The following is a 19,375-nucleotide window of genomic DNA, read 5'->3' on the forward strand; positions in this document are numbered from 1 at the left end:
TGCTGATTGTGTATATGACCTATAGAATCAAACTGCTTTTTGGTCCGTTTACACAAGTTGATATGTGATAAGAAAATGTTGATAATATACTTTACAGCCATCTTACAAGCATAGAAATGTCATACTGTGTGCAGTGAAAATAAGTTTTTTTTTAATTGTATCTATTTCTAAATTAAAGAAACAAACTTCAGTGAACTGTATGCATTTCCAATTAACAATATATGTGTTCCTTTTTGTTTTCTTGTAAGAAATCGAAGCTCCACTTGAAGAAACCACAACTATGAAAGAAGCTATTATGCAAACATTTTTGCATGGGTAACTGCATCTAATCAGACATTTCTGAAAATATGGGGGACTACTTTATTTGATTAAATTTTAATGGTAGCTCACCTGATTAATTAATGTAATACTTTTATTCATTTATGGGATTTGGACTTCACTCACTGGGCCATCATTTATTGTCCATCCTAATTGTCTTTGTGAAGATGATGGTGTGCTGTCTTTGTGAACTGGTGCAGTCCATTTGGTGTAGGTACACCAAAAATGCTGTTAGGATGTTTCAGGATTTTTATCCAGCAACACCGAAGGAATGTTAATATAATACTAAGTCAGGATAGAGAGTGGCTTGGAGGGGAACTTACAGGAGGTGGTGTTACCATGTATCTGCTGTCCTTGGGCTTCTAGTAGTTTTGGGTTTGGAAGGTAGTATCTAAGGAACTTCGGTGAGTTTCATAATATATCTTGTGCACACTTCTGCTACTATGGTAGAGGGAGTGAATTTAATTTTTATACTCTCATGGGACATAGCCAGAATTAATTGTCCCTAGTTGCCCTTGAGAATGTACTGTTGAGCTGCCTTCTTGAAATGTTGCAGTCCATTTGCTGTATGTAGATCCACGATGCTGTTAGGGAGGCAAATCCAGGATTTTGACCCAGCTAAATGTTTGTGGATCTGTTTTGTTCTGGATGGTGGTGCTGGAAGAGCCCTCCAACGCATCTCGTCCACATCCCGCACCTCCGCCACCGCATCCGCCGTATCTGCTCCCAGGAGGACCAGTTCCACCATAGAACACACCAGATGGCCTCCTTCTTTAGAGACCGCAATTTCCCTTCCCACGTGGTTAAAGATGCCCTCCAACGCATCTCGTCCACATCCCGCACCTCCGCCCTCAGACCCAACCCCTCCAACCGCAACAAGGACAGAACGCCCTTGGTGCTCACCTTCCACCCTACCAACCTTCGCATAAACCAAATCATCCGCCGACATTTCCGCCACCTCCAAACAGACCCCACCACCACGGATATATTTCCCTCCCCACCCCTCTCCGCCTTCCGCAAAGACCGTTCCCTCCGTGACTACCTGGTCAGGTCCATGCCCCCCTACGACCCACCCTCCCATCCTGGCACTTTCCCCTGCCACCGCAGGAACTGTAAAACCTGTGCCCACACCTCCTCCCTCACCTCCATCCAAGGCCCTAAAGGAGCCTTCCACATCCATCAAAGTTTACCTGTACATCCACTAATATCATTTATTGTATCCGTTGCTCCCGATGCGGTCTCCTCTACATTGGGGAGACTGGGCGCCTCCTAGCAGAGCGCTTTAGGGAACATCTCCGAGACACCCGCACCAATCAACCAAATCGCCCCGTGGCTCAACATTTCAACTCCCCCTCCCACTCTGCCGAGGACATGGAGGTGCTGGGACTCCTCCACCGCCGCTCCCTCACCACCAGACGCATGGAAGAAGAACGCCTCATCTTCCGCCTCGGAACACTCCAACCCCAGGGCATCAATGTGGACTTCAACAGCTTCCTCATTTCCCCTTCCCCCACCTCATCCTAGTTTCTAACCTCCAGCAACACGATCCCCTGACGTGTCCGGACTTGTCCGACCTGCCTAGCTCCTTTTCCACCTATCCACTCCACCCTCTCCTCCCTGACCTATCACCTTCATCTCCTTCCCCACTGACCTATTGTACTCTATGCTACTCTATCCCCACCCCCACCCTCCTCTAGCTTATCTCTCCACGCTTCAGGCTCTCTGCCTTTATTCCTGATGAAGGGCTTTTGCCCGAAACGTCGATTTTGCCTGTCCTCGGATGCTGCCTGAATTGCTGTGCTCTTCCAGCACCACTGATCCAGAATCTTGTTTCCAACATCTGTAGTCATTGTTTTTACCTTGTTCTGGATGGTGGCAAGCTTCACAAGTGTTGTTGGAGCTGCATTCATCCAAGCAAAAGGAGAGAATTATGTCACTCTCCTGACTTGTGCCTTATAGAATGGTAGACAGGCTTTAGGGAGTGAGGAAATGAGTTATTTGCTGTAGTATTCCTAGCCTTTGACTTACTCTTGAAGTCACAGTATTTATTTGTCTGGTCCAGTTCAGGTTTTGGTCAATGATAACACTCAGTAGAGAATTTAGTGACAGAAATGCTATTGCATGCCAAGGTGCCATGGTTAAATTCTCTGTAGTTGGAGATAGCTGTTGCTGGCATCTGGGTGGCGTGACTTGCCACTTGTCAGCACAAGCCTGGATATTGTCCAGGTTTCGCTGCAATTGTACATTGTGGTATACAAATCAGGTAACTTTCAGCTCAAATTCCTATTTTTATGGTGATCTTGATTAGCTAACGACAGTACATTTTGGCATCCTTACAGGGAAAGTCAGTGAATGTTTTAATTGTTGACTGTTAAAAGTGAACTCTACTGAAAACACTACATATTAGGTAATGGTAATATCTAGCTAGCCTCTGAAACTGCATAGTTAAATAGACATTGCTATTTATGCTGAAGACATGAATATAAAATATGGCAGTTTGGACTAGATATTGAAGGGTGAGTTACTAATAGAGACTTCAGGAGAAGTAATGAGTGAGAAGAGATGAGAAAGGAAGAAGCAGAAATGCTACTTGTGCCTGGAAGCTTATTAAATCAAATCTTTTCATTTGAATATGTTGCTCCCCTTTTGAGCTTTTACTTACGATTTGAAGAAACAGAATGGTAAATAAGCAACCCAAAAAAATGTACTTACTGAATGATGAAAAGGGACATAGATGTCTGCATTTTCCTCTTCCAAATCTAGAATTTCTTTCGAGGTGATGGTAGTGAGTGGCTGTGCTAATGTTGTAGGTGGTGATGTTCCCATGTATTTGCTTCTCTTGTCTTTCTAGAAAGAAGTTGTCATGAGTTTGGAAGGTGCTGACTAAGAATCTTGGCTGAATTCCTGCAGTGTTTCTTGTAGATTGTTCATATTACTGCGACTGAGCGTCAGTGGTGGAGGAAATGGATGTCTGTGGATGTGGTACTAATCAAGTAAACTGCTTTGTGCTGGATGGTGTCCAGCTTCTTGAGTGTTATTGGAGCTGCATCCATCAAGGCAAATGGGGTGTATTCCGTCACACTCCTGACTTGTGTCTTGTAGGTGGACAGGCTTTGGGGAGTCAGGAGGTAAGTTACCCACTGCAGTATTCCTAGCTTCTGACCTACTGTTGTAGCCACTGTAATTATACACAAGTCCAATTGACTTTCTGGTCATTGGTAACCTCAGGATGTTGATAATGGGTCATTCAGTGATTGTAACACTATTGAATATGAAGGGGCAATGCTTAGATTGTTTCTTGTGGCCTGATACCTGTGTGGTGTGAACAATACCTGAATTAATTTAAAAGTCAGGAAGCAAAAGTTATCTATAATGTCAGTAGTTTGTTATTTTTTTAAAAACATGTTCATTAATGCACTTTAGAAAAAGAAACTTGTCACCTCAACATGGTATGGGTTATATTTCACTTTAGTTCGACAATAACATAATTGCTCCCCAAAATGGCCAAGCAAACTACTAAATTGGAGTAAAGGACTACAGAAAGGGATTTGTATCAGTGCCTTCACCACATGGATTGCAACAGCTTCAAAAGTATCCCAGCAACCTTTACTCTGTTGTGGGATAGCAATTGGTTGTCTTGCCAGTGATGCTCCCTGGCTTGAGGTAAAAAAAATGATTATGTTAATAAAAAGTTGCTAAATTGCTTTTAAAAATTCTAAAGAACCTGGCTGAAGAAATGTTCAAAAATAAAGTTATTAATTATTTTCATTTTATTTCTCCGTTCTTCACTTTATCTGTGATAATGTTGTTGTGCCCCTTTGTTGCAGACCACAAGAAATTGATCATAAAGGACCAGAGAAAGGTGAGTACCTTGTACAAGTTAATGGAACTATTTAAGCTTAATGAAATATTGACACTTGCTCTTACGGTATTTTAGTTTAAAAGTATATGTGCACCCAGTCAAGCAAAAGAACATGCTAAACCTATTGATATTCTCTTCACTCACTGCCCACTTAGCTTTTGATATGCATGGATATTTATTTTGTGACCATTTTAAAAATATAACATTTTTATACTTCATCCTGTTCTCTAAATGAAATTTGTACAGTTATATTTTTAGATTTTGTAACACAAATGCTTCCCACATTCCAAGAATATCTGTTTTTATTTTATTACAGATCAAAGAGAAGTCATCACAGAAGTCAGCAGAGAAGCTTCTGCAACAACAACCTTACCACATTTTTCATTGGCAGATGTTGGAACAGAAGAATTCCTGCAGAAATTAACATCTCAGATCACACAAATGGTCTCTGCAAAGATCACCCAAGGTGAGCCTTTGGCATTAAAGTTTAATTACAATTTGAGAAAACTAATTTTGAACATAACCTTGGCTATTATCCATTAATAGTAACAGACTTGGGTCTGTTCTCATTGGAAAGAAGAAGGCTAAAAGGGGATTTGACAGAGACATCAAATCCCCTTTTGTGGGCGGCACGGTGGCACAGTGGTTAGCACTGCTGCCTCACAGCGCCAGAGACCCAGGTTCAATTCCCGCCTCAGGCGACTGACTGTGTGGAGTTTGCACATTCTCCCCGTGTCTGCGTGGGTTTCCTCCGGGTGCTCCGGTTTCCTCCCACAGTCCAAAGATGTGCAGGTCAGGTGAATTGGCCATGCTAAATTGCCAGTAGTGTTAGGTAAGGGGTGGATGTAGGGGTATGGGTGGGTTGCGCTTCGGCGGGTCGGTGTGGACTTGTTGGGCCGAAGGGCCTGTTTCCACACTGTAAGTAATCTAATCTAATCTAAACAAGCATTCAAACTGAATTCTGTTCCACTTGTGTGATCCCATGCACATTACCATACCACTTGAATTAGTGAATTAAACCCCCTAACCCTCAAACATTTTTAACATTTCAGGTATCTGACCTTCATCAGAATAAATTTGAAACATTAACATAATTTTTCTTTCTCGAAAGATGCTGCCTACATGCTGAATCTATCTAACATTTTCTGTTTTCATTTCAGATTTGCAAAATCCTTAGATTATGCTTTTATAGAATTACATTCTTATTAATTTCAGAGTACAAACCACTCCTCAGCTTTAATTTCACCAGCTCTTTGCACATGGACTAGACGACAGAAAGAGTGGTTAACATGACACCAGAAGCTGTCATCGGGAAAGTCTAATGTGTCATATAGTCATAGGGGTCTACAGTACAGAGAAAAGATCCTTTAGCCCATTGAGTCTGTCAAAAACAACTATTCTAATCACATTTTCCAGCACTTGACCAATAGCTTTGTATGTCTAGGCATCACAAGTGCACATCTGAATACTACTTAAATGTTATCAGGGCTTCTGCCTCAACCATCATTACAAGCAGTGATTTCAGATTCCCACCACCTTCTAGGTAAAGAACCGTGTCCTCTGACCCTCCTGCCCCTTACCTTAAATCTATGCCCCTGGGTCATTGATTCCTCCACCAAGAGGAAGGGTTTTTTTCAATGTATTCTGTCTCTGTCCCTCATAATTTTCTTCATTACGATCATGTCCCCCTCAGTCTTCTCTGCTCGAAGGGAAACAACCCCAGTCTTCCAATATCTCTTCATAACCAAAACTCTGCAGTCCAAGCACCATCCTGATAAATCTCCTCTGCACCTTCTCTGATGCAATAGCATCTCCCTCTATAATGATGATTCCAGAACTGCATACAGTTCTCTAGCTTGACATGTTATACAGTTCCAACATAGCCTCCCTGCTCTTAAACTCTGTACCACAGCTCATAAAGGCAAATATAGTATATATCTTCTTAACTACTTTATCTACCTGTCCTGCTACCTTAAGGAGAAAGTGAGAACTGCAGATGCTGGAGAGTCAAAATCTAAAAGTGTGGTGCTGGAAAAAGCATAGCGGGTCAGGCAACAGGAGAGTCGATGTTTCAGGCATAAGCCCTTCATCAGGAATGTGGAGGGGAAAGGGGGCTGAGAGATAAATAGGAAAGGGGGTGGGTCTGGGGGGAAGGTAAATGGGATGGCAATAGGTGGATGCAAGTAGGAGGTGATTGTGATAGGTTGGTGGGGAGAGCGGAGTGGATGGCTGGGAAAGGAGGAGGACAGGTCAGTCAAGTCAAGAGGTAGTGTTGAGTTAGAGAGTTGGATCCAGGATGAGTTGGTGGGTGGATAGATTTGGAAACTATTGAAGTCGATGTTGATGCCATGTGGTTATAGGGTCCTGAGGCAGAAGATGACATGTTCTTCCTCCAGTTGGTGGGTGGCTCTGATTTGGTGGTGGAGTTGGCCAGGATTTTCATGTCCTTGGGGGGAGTGTGAGGGGGTGTTGAATTGGTTAGCCATAGGGCAATGGCTTTGTTTGGTGCATGCAGACCAGGTGAGTTGAGAAATAATGGTAAGGTGAAGTTATAAAGTCATAGAATTATACAGCATGGAAATAGACTTTTCGGTCCACCTCGTCCATGCCGACCAGATATTCTACTTTAATCTAGTCCCATTTGCCACCATTTGGCCCATATCCCTGAAAACCCTTCCTTCTTATTCATATACCCATCCAGATGCCTTTTAAATGTTGTAGGCAAAAGTGATGACTGCAGATGCTGGAAATCAGAGTTTAGATTAGAGTGGTGCTGGAAAAGCACAGCAGGTCAGGTAGCATCCAAGGAGCAGGAAAATTTTAAATGTTGTAATTGTATCAGCCTCCACCACATCCTCAGGCAGTTCACCACCCTCTGCGTGAAAATGTTGCTCCTTAGATTCCTTTTAAATCTTTCCTCTCTCACCTTAAACCTATACCCTCTAGTTTTGGACTCCCCTCCCCTGGGGAAAAGACCTTAAGTATTCGCCCTGTCCATGCCCCTCAAGATTTTATAAACTTCGAAATGCTTGTATTGTATTTCAGCTTCTCTTCGTGTTCCTGGAGCAGAAAGTGATGAGGAAGCAAAGACTCCATCTCCATCTCCACGTCATGGTAGATCCAGGCCTTCTTCTATTGTCAACGAATCTTCCTCTGAATCTGAAGATGCAGAAACAAGAGGCGAGGTAGAGTGTACACTTCACTTAGTTTGTAGTCTTAAAGGAAATTTGAAATGAATGGAGCTGTTTAACCTATCTTAACACACCTGCTTTGGAAAGACCTTAATATCTACTATCTTAATACTTAACATGATCTGGAAGGTTTTATTCTGAACACAAATCACTCTTGGCATTAAATATTCATCCTGACTTCAAATCCTGACTCCACCCACCAACTCATCCTGGATCTAACTCTCTAACTCAACACTGCCTCTTGACTTGACTGACCTGTCCTCCTCCTTTCCCAGCCATCCACTCCGCTCTCCCCACCAACCTATCACAATCACCTCCTACTTGCATCCACCTATTGCCATCCCACTTACCTTCCCCCCAGACCCACCCCCTTTCCTATTTATCTCTCAGCCCCCTTTCCCCTCCACATTCCTGATGAAGGACTTATGCCTGAAACATCGACTCTCCTGTTGCCTGACCTGCTATGCTTTTTCCAGCACCACACTTATATGTTTCTCAAATATACAATGTGAATTTGCAAACTAATTTCACTTTATAATTAATTCAAGCAATAGAACAATCAAACATTTCACAGGAACAATGATCACCATTAATTGATGATCATCCTAGACATTCTGTAAAAACCAGCAGGTAGCTGGTTGTAGAATAATTCAAACATGTACTCATTAATCAAACAACCAGAACTATGGAGTTTTCTAAAAGTTTATAGATTTAATGGTCCCACATTTAACTGTCTTCTCATTGCCTAAACAGGTAAGAAGAGTGTACAGTTAAAATAGTCAGTCACGCCTAGTTTCCTTCTTGATACATCCCCATTAAACATGTTATTTTGATCAGGTGAGGAGGAAATCAGCAGGAAGGAAGGTAGGAATCCATCTGCAGATCCCATCGAGAGGGCAGGCTATAATGGTTGTCGTTGGTTGCAGTGTTAGCTTATTCTGTCAGATTAAACCACAGGATGACCTGCAGATATGTTTTTAGAACTTATTTTTCAACCTTTCATGTGGACCATATGTGCTGTTTGGGCTTTGCAAGAATACCTTGGGCTCCCTTTGTCAGGCTAACTTGCTGCAGATCACCACAATACCTCCCCTCCCATATTCTCAACTTCATTCGAACTGTCTATCTTTCCACCCCAATTGCTGACAGACATTTATTCCCATCCCAGTCCCAAACTTAATACCATTCCACTAGCACAATTGTGGCTCCAAGCCTAAAATCCTTCCCAACATAACAGTGCAAAAGACAAGGCTGAAGCATTCGCAGCAATCTTCAGCCAGATGTTCTGAGGGATGATCCATCTCAGCCTCCTCTAGTTGCCCCAGCATTACAGATACCAGTCTTCAGCCAATTTATTTTACTCCACATGATATCAAAAAATGGTTGGGGGCAATGAATACTTGAAAAGCTGTGGGCCCTGACAACATTCAAGCAATAGTACTAAAGACTTGCGCTCCAGAACCTGTTGCTTCCATAGCCAAGCTCTTCCAGTACAGCTACAACACTGGCATCTACCTGACAATGTGGAAAATAGCCCCATTAACAAGCAGGACAAATTCAACCCAGCCAGTTACCAACCCAACAGTCAAATCTCAATCTTCAGTAAAATGATCTTCAGAAGTTGTCATCACAGTGCTATCAAGCAGCACTTCCTCAGCAATAACCTGCTCCCTGGTACCCACTTTGCATTCCTCCAGGGCCACTCAGCTCCTGACCTCATTACAGCCTTGGTTTAAACACGGACGATGGAGCTAAATTCTCGAGGTGAGGTGAGAGTGACAGCCCTTGACATCAAGACTGCATTTGATCGAGTGTGGCATCAAGGAGCCCGAGCAAAACTCTAACCAATGAGTTAGTATCGGGGCCAAACTATCTACTGGTTGGAATCATACTTGGCCCATAGGCAGATGGTTGTAATTGTTGGAGGTTCAGGTATCTTACCACTAGGACATACCTCTAGGAGTTCCTCAGGGTAGCATCCTAGCCCCAAACATCTTCAGCTGCTTCGTAAATGACCTTCCCTCCATCGTAAAGTCAAAAGACACCATGTTCAGCACCATTCATGACTCCTCAAAGACTGATGTTGTCCATGTTCAATTGGGGCAAGATCTGGACAATACCCAAGCTTACGCTGACAAGTGCCATATAAAATTCACATCACACAAATGCCAGACTATGACCGTCACCAATAAGAGACAATTTAATCACTGCATTTGACATTCACTGAATCCCCCAGTATCAACATCCTGGTGGTTACCATAGACCAGAAACTCAACTGGAGTAGCCGCGTCATCACAGCGGCTGCCAGAGCAGGTCAGAGGCTAGGAATACTGTGGTGAGCGGCTCACCTCCTGACTTCCAAAAAGCCTGCCGATCATTTACCAGGCACAAGAAATACTCTTCACTTGCCTGGATGGAAGCAGCTCCAACAACACTCAATAAGTTTGACACCATCCAGGACAAAGCAACCTACTTGATTGGCACAACATCCGCAAATGTGCACTCCCTTCACCAGCAAAGCTCAATAGCAGCAGTGTGTACTATCTACAAGATGCATTGCAGAAATTCATCAAAGATCCTCAGACATCACCTTCCAAACCTATGATCACTTCCATCTAGAAGGACAAGGGCAGCCAATACATGGGAAGACCACCACTTCCAAGTTCCCCTCCAAGCCACTCACCATCCTGACTTGGAAATATATCGCCATTCCTTCCCTGTCGCTAGGTCAAAATTCTGGAATTCCTTCCCTAGTGGCATTGTGGATTAACCCTCAGAGGTGTACTGCAGCGGTTTAATAAAGCGACATCTTCACGAGGGCAACTAGGGACAGGCAATAAATGCTGGCATGTCATTGATGCCCACATCACACAAATGAATAAAACAGCAATATTCTGCTTTTGTGACTCTTACAGCTTTCATGACTCTTATAACTGGCAGGCAATATTTACTTTATTTGAACCAAGGCTGTAATGAGATCAGGAGCTGAGTGGCCATGGCAAAATGCACAGTGGGTGTCAGGAGTAGGTTATTGCTGAGCAAGATAGCACTATGATGACATCTTCCATCATTTTACTGATGTTTCTGCCCACCTGCAGTGCTGATCTGGCTTGCTGTTGGACTGAAGATTGTATTATTTTATTTAAATTTTGTGAAGAAAGAAAGAAATCCTGAGGACAGTAGGCAGATTGAATAACAGTTTAAAAAAAATCAATTCCCTCTTTTTCTAATGGCAGGTTTTTGACATTTACGTGGCTACAGCAGACTACAACCCACCACCATCTGAGAAAGAGTCCATTCATCTTAAAGAGCGGCAATATGTGGAGGTTCTTGACTCTGCACATCCACTGAAATGGCTGGTTAGGACCAAGCCTACCAAATCAACACCTGCCCGACAAGGTTGGGTATCACCTGCCTATCTGGACAAGAGACTAAAGGTAAATGACAAAACCCCAGTCAAGTATCAGTCAACCACAAGAACAGACACGAAAACATTAAGCAGTAAATTTCTCTTGTACTAAAAAAACTATTTACAGTTGCCAATAAATGATAAAAAAAAGTGGCCCTGCAATAACAGGAATATGATATGTCATTTGCTTATCATCTGTTTCCTAACTCTGGTAAAACTATTCTAATTAAAACTTTTACTTTGACTGTTAATGGGAAGGCCTTGATTTTAACTAATCCTTCTTGGCAGAAAACAGACAACAGTTTGGTCACTTGATACTTGCTTTGCTGCCATTTACTATTCTTAAATGCCCTGTAAACCATTGAACAGGACAGCAGCAGGAAGGAGGTGTTTAATCCTACTTATTAAGTATGTAGATCCAGACCAAGCATGCATTTTAAGTAAGTGGTATGAGTTGACAAGGATTGGCAACTTGCCTCTCGGGCCAAACTTGTTGGATAGTCAAATCTTATTAGCTCACAAATGTTCAGTAGTGTGAAACCTTGTGTGGTAAATAAAAATGTAATAATAAAATGTTAGATAACAATCAACATGAAATTAACATATTAACAACAGATATTGAAAAAGTAATTTAAGCGAAAATTTATAATCCAGTGCTGCATTTAGATAACAATTATAAGCCATTTTCTTAATCTTGCAGTTTACAATGCAACTTGAATCTTTGTATTGTTACCATAGAATCATTTCACATTTTAATTGAATAAGCTATTAGCTGCTTTGTAATTATGACAATAATGTTGTACATATTACTTTGAAGAGCTTAAAGATACAATTGCATAGAATAACATAAAACAGTATCGCACAGAAATAGACCTTAAGAACTTAAAGATACAATTGCAATGAACAACATAAAACAGCATAGCACAGAAACACAGCCTTCAGCCCACCATGATGCACTGACCATGATGTCATTCTGAACTAATTTTACCTGCCTACAAATGGTCCATATCCCTCTAAACTCTGCCAGTTTATGTGTCTGTCTAAATGCCATTGCTTTCATATTTGCTCCAACTACCTCCTCTGGCAGTGCATTCCAGGTATTTAGCGCCCACTGTGTAAAATAACTTGCCTCGTGTATCTCTTTTAAACGTTCCCCCCCCCCCCACCTTAAACATATGCCCGCTAATATTTGATATTTCCACCTGTGAAAAAGACCATGACAATCCAGCCTATTCATGCCTCTCATAATTTTATATACTTCTATCAAGATGCTCCTCTACCTCCGATGCTACTGAAAACAATCCAAGTTTGTCCATCCTCTCATTACAACTAATACAATACAATCCAGCAATACCCTGGTAAACGTCTTTGTACCCTCTCCAAAGCCTCCGCATTTTTCCAACAGTGTGGTGACCAGAGCAGCAAACAATATTCAAAATATTCCAAATACTAAAATTTTATACAGCTGCAAACTTGACTTGGTAACTTTTATACTCAGTGCTCTGATTGACGATGCCTTCTTTACCACCTTATACACTTGCTTTGCCACTTTCAGCGAGCTATGGACTTGCATCCAAGATCACTCTCTATATTAGTGCTAAGGACCTTGCCATTTACTGTATACTACCCTCTCAAAATGCATTGATTCATACTTGTCCAGATTAAGCTGCCATTTCTCCACACAACTTTCCAAATGATTTATATCCTGGTGTATCCTTTCACAACCTTCTTCGCTATCCATGACTTCACCAATTTTTGTGTCATCTGCGAATTTACTCATCAGACCACACAATCAGCCAAATAAATTACATACAGTACAAACAACAAAGGTCCCAGCACTGATGCTTATGGAATTCCACTGGTCACTGACCTCTATCAAAAAAGATCCGTCAATAGCTTTTTTTCTTGCTGTTACAATTCACCTCCCCCAATTTAGCACTTTCACCCAAGTTAAAATGAGGAAATATTATCCAATAAAAGGAAAGAGAATTATAGAATTAGCAATTCATATTTAAATTTTCATAAATGAGAGATAAACAATTTGAACCAGATAACTTCAGTTGAATATTCAGTTGGTATTAATTTACTCTTTGTCCAGCCAAATGACTTCAGCCAAATTTTCAATATCTCTCCCCTGTCCAACTAAAAGCAAAGTTCTGCGGATACTGGAGTTATGGAGTTATACAGCATGGACAAGCTATTTGCACAAGGCATTATTGAAGGCTGCAGAAAAGCAAACCAAACACACCTAAGAATCGTGTGTTAACTGCACCACAGGACAGCTTTCATGCCAAACAGCAGAAGCAGCATGGAACAAGTGGGGTAAAGCAAACCCACGGCCAACAAATCTGATTGAAACTCTAATTGTGCATCATAACCAATATCATCCTCCTCCTGAGATTCCCCAGATCACAGACACCAATCTTTAGCAAATTTGATTTATTCTGCATGACATCAAGAAAAAGCTGAAGCTGCTGGTTACTACAAAACTTATAGGCCCAAACAACGTTCTGGCAATTGTATGAAAGAATTAGGCACACCAAGCTGTTCCTGCAAGCTGCAAAACTGGCATCTACCCAGGAATCTGGAAGATTTTCCAGGAATGAATTGTCCACAAAAAGAAGGACAATCCTAGTCTGGCTAATTACCACCCCATCATACTCTTTGATTATCCTGATAGTGTTGGAAGCAGTCACCAACAGTCTTATGAAGTGGCAATTGCTTAGAAATAACTGATAGATAGTTTGGGTTCCACTAGGACAACACAGATCCTGACCTCGTAACATAACAAAAGAATTAAACTCCAGGGATGAGGTGAGAGTGAATGTCCTTCACATCAAATTGAAATTTGACTGCAAATGGGCAACACAGAAAGCCCTCAGTAAACTGAAGTCAATGGGATTAGGGGAAACTCTCTACTATTTAGAGTTATACCTAGCACAAAGGAAGATTGTTGTAGTTGTTGGAGGCCAGTCATCTCAGAACATCACTACATAAGTTCCTCAAGGAGGTGTCCTCGGCACAACTACCTTCATCTGCTTCATCAATGACATTTCCCCATAAGGTCTGATATGGGTATATTTGCCGATGATTGCTCAATGGTCAGCACAATGTGTGACTTGTAGGACACAGAAGCAGTACATAAGGCTGTAAGAAATAGAAGTAGGTCATTCAACCTCTCAAGCCTGTTCCACCATTCAGTAGGATCATGGCTCATCCGACATTCCTTATATCCACCTTCCTGCATTTTCCCTGTAATCCTTGGTTCCCATACCGATCAAGAATCCATATCCATATACAGGAAGACTTGAACACCTTCCAGGTTTGGACTGATAAGTTGGAAATAATGTGCCACACAACATCGAGGGGTGAAGGGCCTGTACTGCGCTGTAATGTTCTACGAGGTAATGACTCTCTCTCAGCAAGAGATAATCTGTTGCCCCATGACATTCAATATTACAATCCATAAATCCCCTACTGTCAATATTCCAGGGGTTACCAGTGACCAAAAACTGTACAAGGTCAAAGGCTAGGAGTTCTGTAGTGAGTTAATTACTGTGTGTCCCCACCAATTCCCCAAAGCATGTCCAACACTTATAAGTCAGGAATGTGCTAGAATACTCATCACTTGTCTAGACGGATGCATTGTAGGTATACTTAGTTCAGTCAACAGTAGTTCAAGAAGGAAGGTCACCAGTGCCTTTTCAAGACTTCTGGGGAGAGACAATAAATGCTGGCTTTGCATATTTTTAAAAGTAGAAATTAAAAACTGGTCAATTATACACATCTTTACTCGTAAGTAAATTTATTTTTCATGTCTTATAGTTCTCAGCTGAAGTTGCATTGGAAAGCCCTGAAATCCCTGGTGAGATTGAATCAGAAGAGGAATACAGGAGAAAGTTATAGTGAGTGAACAGAGTTCCATTTTTACTCTAAAGTATTCTATTAAAATTATTTGATTAGCTAACTTGTTCTTTCTAAGAATAAAAATCTCTGATTCTCAATACACAGATTTCTCTTTAAAAATGATTTTCAAGTTAATTATTTGTTTAGTGACATATGATTGGCATAGAACTGTTTTCTCTTATTTACATATTATTTAACTGGAAAATGTATTTAAACAGGCAAAACGTTATAGTATCAATATTTCCTTATAATTACAATGTATTATTCACGTCAGAAGTTTTTATCTAAAAGTATATTATGATTTATGTGATTACAGCCTCCTTGTGCAGGATCTTATTGCAACTGAAAAAGAGTTTACGAAAAATTTACAATTCTTTGTCGACCATTATGTCAAACACACCGAAACAAGTGCCCACGTACCACCGTCCCTAGCAAATAGCAAAGAAACGATTTTCCGAAATATTAATGAGATTGCCGATTTTCACATCAGGTTTGTAACACTGAAGTTTGCAAGTAGATAACTGAATGCTATCCTTATAAACTTAACTCATGAAATTATTTTGAAAATAACAGACTCTACAAAAAGCTAATATCAAAATGTTTAACAAAGACAACTGTATTAAGGCTTGAAAATTTATAAACTATGCTGTCATTCTCTGGGGTTAATTTCAGATGTAATAAAAGAGATATATCCAATGCCCACGTCAGTTGAGAAGGCAAAGTAGAGCCATTTAGCACCTCCTACATGTCATTAGTATGATGGTCTCTGGGGGAAAGAAGCTAAATGCCTCACTTATACTGCTGTCCTGTGAAGCAGTAGCTTCTCACGGGTCTAATCATCATCATTGCGACAGAACCTAGAGCTGCTGTCCACTGAAATGTCTGGCTGACCTAATGGCAATTGTCAGATCCTGAATGCAAAGTCACAGTGGTCAGTTGCCATACTTCCTAAACCTGACATTACAGTCTCTATGCAGGTGTGATGTTCCTTTAGCATTCTGTTTTTCATTTGTGACCAATCGCCAGACCTGCAGCATGATGCATTTTTACATGCTATTAGCTGCATACACTCAAGATCCAGGTTTATTTAGGTAAGAGGAAGTTGTACACACATTGAGCATTTTTCAAACTGACAGACTTGTGGAGACAGCCAACACTGCTGCATCACCTTTGTAATGCCCTAACCAATGAGAATTAACCTGCCTGTTCTAAGATTTTGATTGACAGTTAACTGTTGACATTTCTTGTTGCATTTCCATATGACCCAATCAAACAGCACCCTCACTTTATTCCAAACAAAGTCATATCTCTTCCTCCAAGTCTTTATTTGTGTCTTAGTTCTGATGAATGATGAAAATCTTCAACTTCTAGTCTGCTTTTGGCATTGTTTAAATCACCAGATAGTTCTGGATTTTCAAACTTTAAGGTCTATAGAGTACTATTTCTCAGTGAAACAGGTGGACCATTATTCACTCACCAAGCCTCAGGTTTAGAATTATACAACAATAAAAAGACAGCAGGAGGCCATTTTGCCCACCGTATCTGTGCTGGCTTGCTGAAAGAGCTCCTGACGTGGTGTCACTCCATTGCCTCTCCCCATAGAATCGCAAATCTTTCCTTTTCAGATAATGAAATTCCCTTTTGAAAGTCTTAATTGACCCTACCTTCCCAGTCTCATGCAGTACATTTTAGATCCTAACCACTCACTACATGAAAACATTTTTTCTTTGTATTGCCATTATTTCTTTTCTAATTAATTTGTTCCTGCTGGTTTTAAACCATCAACCTATTAGCAAATTTTGGGGGAAGATTTGTAGCTCAGGTTGAGGTTTTGGATGTCGGTTTGCTCGCTGAGCTGAAAGGTTCATTTTCAGACGTTTTGTAACCTTACTAGGTAACATCTTCAGTGGACCTCATGCAAAGCAATGCTGAACATTCCTGCTTTCTATTTATGTGTTTGGGTTTCTTTGGGTTGGTGATGTTATTTCCTGTGGTGAAGTCACTTCCTGTTCCTTTTCTCAGAGGGTGGTAGATGGAATCTAACTCGATGTGTTTGTTGATAGAGTTGGGTTGGTATATCTGGTCGGCATGAACGACCAACTAGCCACAAAGACATGACCCTCTCTCACTAGAATCCTCACATACGGATGAAGAAGGACACCACTTCAACTGGGACAATACACCCATCCTAGGACAAGCCAAACAAAGACACGCACGAGAATTCCTAGAAGCAAGGTATTCCAACTGGAACTCTATTAACAAACACATCGAGTTAGACTCCATCTACCACCCTCTGGGAAAAGGAACAGGAAGCGATTTCACCGCAGGAAATAATATCACGACCCCAAAGAAACCCAAACATATAAATAAAAGCAGGAATTTTTCAGCATTGCTTCGCCTAAAGTCCACTGAAGATGTTACCTAGTAAGGTAACGAAACATCTGAAAATGAACCTTTCAGCTCAACGAGCAACCCTACATCCAAAATCCACCTATTAGAAGTTTTTCCCTGTCTACTTTGTCTCCACCTTTCATGATTTTGACTCTTTCCATCAAATCTCCTCTCAACCTTTTCTTCCTCAAGAAGAACATTCCCAAATTCTACAATCTTTCCATCTAACTGATATTTCTCGTCTCTAAAAACATCTCCCTGGATCTTTTCAACAACCTCTATGCCTTCACTACAGTTTGGTGCTCTGAAGTGGAATCCATTTAAGTCTGAACCTATATTTTACACTGGTTTGATGTAACTTCCTTGCTTTTATACTCTGTGCCTCTGTTGATAAAACCCAGAATGCCATATGTTTTATTAATTGCACTCTCAACCTGATATGCCACCTTCAGTGATTTATGTACTTACACACCCAGGCTCCTCTACTCCTGTACCATCCTTAGAATTGTACCATTTACTTTATATTGTCTCTCCATGTCTTTCAGTTCACACTTCTGTGCAATAAATTTCAACCACCATTTGTCCATCTATTCCACCCGAACTGTCTATATCCTTTTGAAGTTCTACACAATCCTCCACATAGAGATATACAGCACGGGAACAGACCCTTCGGTCCAACTTGTCCATGCCGACCAGATATACCAACCCAATCTAGTCCCACCTGTCAGCACCTGGCCAATATCCCTCCGAAACCTTCCTATTCGGATACCCATCCAGATGCCTTTTAAATGTTGCAATTGTACCAGCCTCCACCACTTCCTCTGGCAGCTCATTCCATACACGTACCACTCCTTGCGTGACAATGTTGCCCCTTAGGTCTCTTTTATATCTTTCCCCTCTCACACTAAACCTATGCCCTCTAGTTCTGGACTCCCCCCACCCCAGAGAAAATACTTTTTTTTTTATCCTATCCATACCCCTCATGATTTTATAAACCTTTATAAGGTCACCCCTCAGCCTCCGACACTCCAGGGAAAACAGCCCCAGCCTATTCACCCTCTCCCTATAGCTCAAATCCTCCATCCCTGGCAACATCCTTGTAAATCTTTTCTAAACCCTTTCAGGTTTCGCAACATCTTTCCGATCGGAAGGAGACCAGAATTGCACATAATATTCCAATAGTGGCCGAACCAATGTCATGTACAGCCGCAACATGACATTTTGCAAGATGTCACCATCTATTTCTCTACATTCTATATCTTCCATGTCTTGTCCACAGTAAATTCTGATGCAGAATACTCATTTAGTATTTCTCCCATCTCCTGCAGCTCCACAGAAAGGCCACCTTGCTGATCTTTGAGGGGCCCTATTCTCTCCCTAGTTACCCTTTTGTCCTTAATATATTTGTAAAAGCCCTTTGGATTCTCCTTAATTCTATTTGCCAAAGCCACCTCATGTCCCCTAAGTTATGTATTATTCACAATTCTTGAAATTGTGTCCTTTACTCTAATATCTGGGTCATTTAATATATCATGCAGACTACAAGCCCCTAACACCGATCTCTGGGGAACTCCACTATAAATCTTCCTCCATTTTATGACCGTATTGCATCTATTGCATTTCGTCCATAAGTTCTACCTTTGATATCATTACTGTTGTGTGATACTTTATCAAGTGCCTCTAGGAAGTCAATGTACACCACCTAAACATCATTACTCTGATCAACACTGTGTTCCCTTGATAAATCCATGCTGGATTTCACCCACATTTACCCATGTGACAGTTTTATCCTGAATTACTGCACCACTAGGAGTCTCTACCACTGAAGTTCAATTGACTAGTCTGGGTGTACTTATCATCCTTTTTTTAAACATTATTGTAGCAGTGAATTTTTTCAATGCTCTGGCTCCACTGTAAGCCAAGGGAAAAGCAGAATGTTATGGCTTATGCCTCTGCAATTCTCACTCTCACTCTGGAGCTTTTCATCTTACATATATCATGACTGAAATGCAAGAAAACAAACATTAGAAAGGGAACAGCAATTTCCATAGCATGAGAAGAGGATCAATTAGATTTTAGTTAGCATGTAGATACAACAGGACCTGTTAACTGTCCTAGTTAACTGATATCATTCAAATGGAAATTTGGCTATGATTGCCCATATTATCAACATGGGGATACAGCATTGATTGGCTATCTGTTTCCCATTTCTCAGTATAAAATGTGCAATGTGTGAACATATTTCTTTTGTTTGCAAAGAATGAGGCTGTGTGTGTGAATAAATGTGGTATTCTGGAA

The 19,375-nt window shown here is 41.1% G+C and overlaps 1 protein-coding gene across 4 annotated transcripts in view; it reads left to right on the top strand.

Moving 5' to 3' along the window:
* obscnb (obscurin, cytoskeletal calmodulin and titin-interacting RhoGEF b) overlaps positions 1 to 19,375 on the top strand; it is a 799,195-nt gene that overhangs the window by 576,209 nt on the left and 203,611 nt on the right. For all 4 annotated transcript variants that reach the window (XR_015757277.1, XM_087987576.1, XM_087987577.1 and 1 more), the window contains 7 exons: positions 249 to 315; positions 4,146 to 4,180; positions 4,497 to 4,646; positions 7,226 to 7,365; positions 10,608 to 10,808; positions 14,606 to 14,685; positions 15,003 to 15,176. Coding sequence is in view for 3 of the 4 variants with exons in the window: in XM_087987576.1 (XP_087843702.1) it covers positions 249 to 315; positions 4,146 to 4,180; positions 4,497 to 4,646; positions 7,226 to 7,365; positions 10,608 to 10,808; positions 14,606 to 14,685; positions 15,003 to 15,176 (847 nt within the window). In the remaining variant the exon portion in view is untranslated. The remainder of the gene's footprint in view (positions 1 to 248; positions 316 to 4,145; positions 4,181 to 4,496; positions 4,647 to 7,225; positions 7,366 to 10,607; positions 10,809 to 14,605; positions 14,686 to 15,002; positions 15,177 to 19,375) is intronic.

This window comes from Chiloscyllium plagiosum, unplaced genomic scaffold (assembly GCF_037043375.1).
Source record: "Chiloscyllium plagiosum isolate Xiang-an unplaced genomic scaffold, Cpla_swu_hap1 HiC_scaffold_5, whole genome shotgun sequence".
Lineage (NCBI taxonomy): Eukaryota > Metazoa > Chordata > Chondrichthyes > Orectolobiformes > Hemiscylliidae > Chiloscyllium > Chiloscyllium plagiosum.